Consider the following 9,476-nt stretch of genomic DNA (forward strand, 5'->3'; position numbering starts at 1 on the left):
TAAAAAAGAGTAAAAGTATTATCGGAGGTCTGTTGAAGAACTGAAGCGTTACTTGGAAAAAGCTCAATTGTTTACTTGTTTCTGAATTATGCTTAGAGGTTCCTTAGTAAAGGTCTACGACTATGATGTCATTGAAAACGTTAAGTGCCAAAATGGCAGGGAAGTACAGTACATGCATTGATAGGCTCTCTCAGGGACACGGAGATCTTTCCGAGATTATATTAGTCGGAGTCTCTACATTATTGCCTTACAAATTACGTTAATTAACTTCAGATTTAAGCTACAGCCTAGACATTAAATTTGAAATAGAACTAAAATTGTAACAGTTTTTTTGACGATGAAAAATCTTATAATTTTCACCTTTTACGAAAAACATCCATGATCATTGACACCTATCCATAACTTAATTCTTCGTTCAGCTAACAATTGTGCCACTTTTTTTTCGTTTTATAAAGGGCATAATTAGAAAATCCACATTGCACAATTTTGCGTGAGAACGTTGCACGTTGAGCAACAGTTCAACACCATCAAATATTAACATATTTCAACATTTGCACGCAGACTACTAATGGATTCTCCATTATACATTAAACATACGGATAATTTGTCATGTATTAATAATAGTGTTACCCAGCCTATGTGTTTTATAATAATAATAATAAAAATATGTTAATGTTATTAACAGTGAATAATGAAGTCGTTGACGTTCATTTCGTTGTGATTGACTTCTCCACAGTAATATTTGGAATTCGGACAGATGTTTTATGAAACGCTATGGTCGTGGACGGTCCTGAATCGATGTTTGAAATAGCCTAACATTAGCTATAGCCTACAGTTATTAATACTGATAGATTTTGGCTATTGTTATCTAATATAATATTCGTGTTAACCTGTCAGTTTTTGCTATATCGCTTAACAAGACGGATATTGTTCAAACAGTAATTATTTAAAAAATCTCACACATTTTTTTGTCTCTGAAAAGTGTAAAATATTGCTTTTCTCATAACAGACATTTCTTTAACACGGGTGTTAAAAAAATAATAAAACAAAATTTTTAAAAAAGATAAAGTGATAGATGTGTAGCCTATGTCTCAAGTCATTTTGACATCATGTTTAGAAATCGGATTGCTGTAAATGAATAAGCTTCAAACGAATATCACACCGACCGGCGCAGCGCTTATTATGTCCCATGAAAATGTCTTGTCTTTGTAACATTACGATCTATAACGTTTTGCTTGTTAAATATTTGTAATTTATCTGGCCGGGAAGGTTTTTTTTCCCTCAATATTTAATTCCCAAATAATTAATTAAAAAAGATGATGTACAGTCTCCGTTTGTCGGGTTTTATTTTCATAAATTATTTTGTGGTTCGAGATGCACGTGTCCAGGGTCAGTTAATTTGAGTAGTGACTATTGGTAAGCTGCACTTTAATGAAATCCACCAATCAAGAGCGCATTACTGCCCCAATGGGAGACGGCGCAGCAGTGTAAGCGAGAGCGCCTTTGGGTGTCAGAGAGGAAGGAAAAATGGACACGTGCAATGGATGGCCGTTGTTTAAGCACTGCCACTTGCAAGTCACTGAAAACACAGTCCCACTGCATTTTATTTATGGGCTACAGTTGTCCGAAACAATCTTTGTTCGATACAAATCAGGTACGCTACTTTATTTATTATTAGTTTAATATAATGTTCATGTTTTTATACATTTATTCACAACCATTTTAAATAATTGACGATATAATATTAACAATTAAATAGCCTAAACGTATAACATAGATGATGTTAAAGTCACAATGTATTCTGCACTTTAGGTGTAATTTTAAAATTTTCCTGCAGGTGACTGCAAGAAAAAAATATTTCTCAGGGGTACAATGGATTTTATATATATAATGATTGCTATTATATCTAGCTATTGCATTACATTAAATAATTTCTGAGGGCAATCAACCTTTATATATAAGCCCTCAGAAATTATTTAATGTAATGCAATAGCTAGATATAATAGCAATCATCATCGTGTCGCATATTATTCAAACGGATTTTACTTAAGCATATTACTCGAGCTGAGCCGGCATAACTTCCACAAGATTGTAAACAAAGAACCCAACAACAATGTCATCAGAAACGCTTTAAACAAAATGAAGGCAAACCGTTTTAGAGAACCTGTCCAATCAAGGGTTATATATGTATAGGCTAATAGCTATAGGCTATAGTCCTAATATAAGATTGCTATATATTTGCAATGTGTGGCTCTTATCCAGCATCAACACAGATAGCATCACTGGAGGCGCCAAATGCGGACACGCATCATTACGCCCAGTAGCGCACATGAGAAAACTGCTGAATGCCTTATCACTCCGTGCAGAGCGATCGTGTTGAACATTCTATTTAATGAAAAAAAAGCTGCTAGTTTTATAGTGGACGTAAATATACTGAAAGTCAAGGCAGAATAAGCAAAGAAAAACATTTTGTTAAAGTTCCATTAAACCTTGGCGAGAATTTTCCAATTCCAGTGAGATTAGGTTCTCATGAAAGACAACGACTGTGACTTCGTTTTATGCAATACCTTTATTTAGCATATTTACACATGAATTTATAAAAATATATAACTAAAGCTTTATTCATATTTACATTAACAATTTATTACTTTGTTCACATAGGGGTTTATTTGATGTACACGTTTAAGTAATGTATTTTCATTCTTTTAAAATGCACTGATGCGTGATTTAGCTTTAAGATGACAAATCGTGTTTTTCAGTCGTTGTCATAAATAACATAGACAAAACCAGTATGACTACTGGTTAAACAAGCAACCACCAAACAACGCAAACTGGAGACAGTTATAATTACAGTAAAGAACAAAGTCGTATACATTCATTCGGCTTTACAAAGATCGTGTTCCCAGAGAGCGCTGAACACGGGCTCGAACAGGACATCGCCGTCGAAAGATGTGCATTGGTTGAACTTACGGTTTGCTTTCTTGAAATGCGAATCATTTCTAAACTGTTACGAGGATGAGGTAGAAAGGCTGAGTCCGTGTATGACCAAGGCCTCGTGCTGTTGCTTGCTTAGGGGACTCGGTGGTTTTCTGTCTCCTGTGGAGGACAAACAGGAGAGCATATTTAGAGAGAAAACAAGTCGTAACTCTTCTCACATCCAATCAAGTCATTGTCTTTTTGTTTTTAAGACGTTTACGCGTAATGTAAATCAATGGGCCACTCTGTTCAAATTTCTGTAAAATGTACTTCCTAAAAAAATCTAAAATAAAAGTTTCTGAAATGACCGTTTATTTCATTATATTGATTTATTATTTGTATAAATCAAATTATGTCAGTAATCTTATGTTAAAGTAAGCTAATGCGCAATGAGTAAACAGCATTAATCGATAGTTGAAATGCATTCATGTGGGTCTATTAATGAGGCCAATAATTTATACAGCAATGCTTATTCCAATCAGTTTACCCTGCATGACCTCATTGCATATGACATTTTATGTGCATGCCTAATGGTTTGGTTGAGAACACTATATAGCCTATAGTAGGCTTATATATGAGAGATGAAATGTTCCTTTCATTTTTGTTGTTTCTAGTATTTACTATGCAATAACATAGTAATAACAATAGTAAATATACCCACATACATTAAAGATGTGTAGCCTATCAATATCTTAAAGTTGGCGAAACCTAGTAATTGTCAAAATATTATGTTTACAGTCAGCTAGGATGCCCGTGAAAGGCAGTTAAAATATGACTATCAAAGTATAATTGTGCATACCATCTCGCACTGCATGTTTGAACGCCATAGAAGAATGGATGTCACTCGGGTGCATCGCCACGCCACCGCCAGGGTGGGAGAGGCTGGTGCCCTGGGCCTGCCAGTGATGCCCTGGGCTCACATAACTGCCTGCTGGACCACTGTACACGCCATACTGGTTGGAGGGAGAGTACGCGCACGCTGGTACATAGCTAGACAAAGTCGACGAAGGCTAAAGTAATAGGAGAAAAACAAGCACATTAACAGAGCAAGCAGACAAGAGAGGAGAGAAGCAGAAATATACAATATGCAAAGTACTAAGTAATAATGTAACACTTTACAGTGTCCGTGTTAGGCTGTATTTTGCATACATACATGCGATATAAATATTACTAAAGAAGTGTATTAGCAGTATGTATGTGTGCATTTTAGGAACGCTTTAATGTATAGGCTATTACACAGTACGTATTAATGTAATTGCACAGTAACATGAAAGGTAAGTCATCCAAATTATTTTTGAACAGGGCTTGCATCTCAAACAATAAAATACAAGTTTATAATTGCTATGGTACCTGAGGGTACTTAATGTCTGCATCAATAGCTGATTTGTCTATTCCATTGACTCCATGAGCAGAGGGAAATGTCGCTCTGTTGACACTACCCCAGTCCTCCATTTTTGGTGCGTATCCTTCGGCGCTAGCAATAGCTAGAAAACAATAATTTAACTTCATGTAAGCTTTGCAACCAGCCAAACCAGAATTACACCAACAGAATACAAAATTACTAATGGAATTATCTGACGGCGTTAGTCTTGTTTTTGTGTTTTTTTTGCCTTGCCGTGCCTAAATGATTTAAACGATCTTTTAAATACATTCGACACAAATGTGCATCACATTTTTACATGAATAGGTTGAGCGAAAATTTTGCATACATATGGACTTTGAATAAATATATTATTATAAATTACTTAAGGTGACAATATATAAGGTATATATTACTGTATATATATTGTATAGTTTTCTAATGCAGCATTTTCAACAATATGTTTTATTAGCCTATAATAATGCATATTATTATGAAATGTTGTTATACTATATATTGGTGCAGGCTTATTACGTGATAAGCATGTATTCGTTATATTGGACAATAAGGGTATATATATATATATATATATATATATATATATATATATATATATATATATATATATATATATATATATATATATATATATATATATGTTGATTATGATTTAATCAACTTATACACATTGTTATGGTAAAAAAAATCAGGCAGAAATAGCTATTCAAGGTAACAATTGCAGGTCAAAATTTGTTATAGTATTGAGGCCTACTCGGTATGCTATTCGGATATGTGCAAGAATAGGCCTTAGTGGCCGTGTTTTCTAAATTTCAACAAATTTAGATGCCAGACTAAATGACAATGTTTGTAAACTTTATCCAAAGTTTTTCTAAACTAACTTTATCTAAAGTTGAAACTTCGTTTCAGATTCTTTAAAACAGATGATCACATAAGCCTCGTCAGTTTGATTTGTGCATGCACCACAAATCAAGCTATAGTAAGGCTGAGGCCTGTAACCGTTTGATGTAAAAGTAAGATGTGTTGTCTAAACCCAAACTGTACAGTAAGTCTCACCTGTAGGATCCATGAAAGCACGAATGCCCAATATATTGCTGACCGTATGCGCTGAAGGCCAACCACGGGGAATGCTTACATGCCCACCCGTGACAGGGACACCGGGAGGATTGCTCATTTTGGTCCCGGAAGGAGACATTGCATTGGGGTATGAGTACGGGTATATATGGTTATAGGAGAGGCCGGACTGCGGAGGTCCTTGTTTTCCATTTTCATATTGGTTAGGCTGGGAGAGGTTTCCAATCTTGTTCCTTAATATCCGGCTGATAGAGCTGACCGAAGGAACGTTGTACTTATCACATACTCCGTCCGCAAGAAGACGGTCCCGGATCTCCCATGCAAAAATTCCCGGGTCTCCCTGTTTGTAGTCCCGTATGTTTTTTACTACATTCGGCGTTGTTACTCGTGGTTTGCTCCCACCGATTGCTCCAGGCAAAATTGACCCAGTTTCGTTGTATCTCGCAAGGATTTTACTCACACACCCGTGGGAGACCCGAAGCTGTCTGCTTATGTCACAGGGTCGGATGCCAAGCTGTGCTAACTCCACTATTCGTAATCGTATTGCATTGGGCAAAGGACGTCCGTTGACAAAAACTCCCCCCAGCTGGTTCACCTCCCCGTAGGTTTGCTCTGTAAGAATCAAAAGGCATTGAAACTTAGGTTATGTAAAAATGAATGTCGTATAAAATAGCATGGCACATCACGTACATATTCAGTGACCTGAGCAAATCAATATTTCTTTTATATAGGCCTTTACAAAAAAAAATGTAACACTTGAAATTGTCAGAGAAAATTAATAGTCTATCATTGGCCTAATGAGACAGATATCGCAGAGTGGCTTTGTTTGAATAATTTACATGCTCAACTTAAGCAGACATTTTACTATTCAGTTTGAGGCTCAAAGTCACGGTTATTTTTTGGCCTAAATAAAGCATCTCTCTGCAAAAGATGCATGCATTATTATGTGAACGAGATCTCACCCATTTGATTTTGCGATGCGTGTCTCTAAAGCAGTTTTCCTTCAATGGCTGAACGCTGCAGCAAACGGTTGCTGTGTGGAGATGTTCAGAAGACTTCGACAACCTTTTGTCTGTTCCGGCTGCAAAACTTCTACATGCCAAACTTGTCTAGGGTAGAATGGGATACGAGTGATCCTCTCCCGTTAAAGAGGGATTTGTCTGATCCCGCAGGGTGAAGTTTGCTGGAGTTAATTTGACGCGTCCTCCACGTCAATCTAACTGGTTACGCGGAGAGCGATGGGTTGATTTCATTGGTCCAGACGTCTTCGGATGGGCTGCATGTGTGCGCGTAAGTACCATCCAGTATGCACAGTTTAACCATTTCAATGTTGGCTATTATTCCAGATTAGAACGAAAGAGCAAAGCTTCGTTTAAACCGGACGAATTTCCAACATTAATACGTTGAGCAACATATGCAGTTGAAAAAGCAAAGGAGGAGTCGAAGAGGTGTCTACAACCGAAAAGTTGTTTATGCGCACGCGTTCCGAGACGTAAGAGAAATAGTACTTGTAGCTGTTTTTGTCTTGCACATAGGCTATTCTACACGCTATGTGATAGAAAATAATTTGAATGAAGTGTGCCTTTGAAAATTAAAAATCGTGCATCAAGTGAAAGCTTCATGACTTGAGCCATGTGTCACTAAAACAACGAGGATAACGTTAAATTCACGCAGTACCAAGCCCTATAGTTATTTCATAGCCAACTTATTTAATGTCTAAACCAACTAGCAAGTAAACATACTCACATTGCTGTGCTGCACTTTTACATTTTACTTAAGCAAACAAGCATTTATGCATACATAATTAGGCTACAGGCTATACTTTTACGCATATGCTCAACAAATATCTAGAATAATTTGGTGGACAAACAATGGGAATTCTCCATTAGAGTGAGGCAGAAATGGTCATCAAGGTGCGAACAGAGAGGGAGGAAGTGGAATAACAAAAATACATTGGCCTACATACAGTACATATAGCTACATACATAAAATATTTATCTGATTCAGTCTGATTCATTCATCAAGCATATGTGCTCCAAATGCAATCGATATCTTTGTCACATGAATCTACTAGAGTTATGGGGTATTGACTGAATTCCAAAGGCCAACACTATCACAGCATGCTCACAGAGTTTCCTGTGGAAGTAAAGATGGTATAGTTTATTAGCTCACAAAATGTCACTTGTAAAAGTTTACAGACGACCCAATAGAACAAGAAGCGGTGTCACTATCCGTAGCCTACATGTGTGTAGGTCACAAGTCTCTAACTTCAACACATGGAGAACATAATCTCACAGCATCTGTGGAAAAATGCCCAGTTTAATGTAACGAAACCAAAGAGGAAAATAGTTTAATCTGCTGTGTTGTTCGAGAACACAACAGCGAGTGAGAGGGAACATTTAGTGTCACAACAAAGTGCTGTCAGAAATAGACATCAGCATCACGTAGTATTGTGACCATGTGTAAACTGAGGTGTTATCACCGTGTGTGTGTGTGTGTGTGTGTGTCAAAATTAAACCTTTCAAAAGAGTCCCGGCAGGTTTAAGTCGTGGTCAGAACCCATTAGCAAGGGACATATTAAGGATTGAGGAGCCAAAAGTCTCCCTCCTCTGGACAGATTAGGCAATTACACTTAGTTGTCAGTTTTGTGGAGACACAATGAGTTTAGCAGGGAGAAACGGCTATCGAAAAATGCTTCACGAGCACATTTGTGAAACATGCAGACGACGGACTCACTTCATGGGCGTCCTGCACAGGATTACCAGGTATGCGGGTTCATGAGCTTCACCGACTTTATTTACATGGAAACATATCACGTAAAAAAAAGAAAGAAAAAAAAAGAAAGAAAGAAAAAGATTTGTGTAGAGGATTGTAGCGCATTGCTATGACTGCTGCTGTGAGGTATAGGTCCGTAGTTCGTAATTCTTGAATAGGTTTAATGATGTGACAGGAATTTGTGCTTCTTTCTTTCTTTCTTTCTTTCTTTTTCTTTCTTTCTTTCTTTCTTTCTTTCTTTCTTTCTTTCTTTCTTTCTTTCTTTCTTTCTTTCTTTCTTTCTTTCTTTCTTTCTTTCATCATGGCTTGCGCTGCATTTTAGGGGCTGATAATACAGTAAACGCTGCATCCTGACAGTTTAAATGCGGCATGCACAATAGCAAATTAAATCAAAACGCAAAAACATATGAAAACGGAAATTAGGCTACATGCTGAAAACTGTATGTTATAATAGCAACACATTTTGATATCCTTCTTTGATACTATGTTTTACACCTTTGTAGTAATAATAAGTAATAATGAAGTAATAATAATAACATAATACTACTAGCCTACTAATAATACTAATAATAATAATAATAATATAATACAACTATTTTGAAGGATTAATGACTGTGTAGTTTACCACTCCTTGTAAGTCTGCATAGACTAAAAACTGTAGGCCTAATTATAAAAAATATTATAAAAAACATTATTTTTTGACAAGTCTATTTTAGAAATGAAACACTTTGTTGAAAACCAGGTTGACAGAATTTTCAAACAGAGAAAGCACCCCATCTTTGCAGCGTCACTGTCTAATTCAGTATTAAGTTCGCGTTGTTTTAAATAAATCACACAGGTGACCAAGTTCAGCCACACAGCTTCACTATTTAGAACTAGGCATATGGATAGACAAGGTTACTGTCATGTCTATGATTTGTTGGTTATATTTAGCCCAACAAATAATTTTTTTTAAAATATAGCTGATAACTGTAATAACTAAATTACACACTAAACTGGAGCCTTTCATATTGAATATAGCCTATCGTTTGTTGTGTTCGTATATTTACCGGCTGGTTTGTTTTGTTGATTATAATTTTACAGTACACCCATTCCCTTCAAATATATCAAATAATCTGCTATCATTTAGTGCCGGCCATATGCCTATTCGCAGATAAAGACCGATATTTCAAGATTGAGACAGGAGGATATTGATTATAGGAGGTGTGCTTTCTGTCCCATATGGACAGTGTCAAGTATAGCGCTTCTATCACCTCAAATTAGTTATCTTCAA

The 9,476-nt window shown here is 36.3% G+C and overlaps 1 protein-coding gene across 1 annotated transcript; it reads right to left on the reverse strand.

Moving 5' to 3' along the window:
• Positions 1-1,364: 1,364 nt before the first annotated feature.
• Positions 1,365-6,819, reverse strand: pax1a (paired box 1a). Its single transcript, XM_079832922.1, has 5 exons — positions 6,391-6,819; positions 5,411-6,040; positions 4,327-4,460; positions 3,776-3,986; positions 1,365-3,096 (listed from the first exon to the last, which is right to left on the reverse strand). Exons 1-5 carry the CDS (start codon positions 6,392-6,394, stop codon positions 3,008-3,010), a joined length of 1,068 nt encoding a protein of 355 aa, XP_079689048.1. The 5' UTR covers positions 6,395-6,819; the 3' UTR covers positions 1,365-3,007.
• Between the last annotated feature and the right edge of the window lie 2,657 nt (positions 6,820-9,476).

Source organism: Gobio gobio (assembly GCF_949357685.1).
Source record: "Gobio gobio genome assembly, chromosome: 13".
Lineage (NCBI taxonomy): Eukaryota > Metazoa > Chordata > Actinopteri > Cypriniformes > Gobionidae > Gobio > Gobio gobio.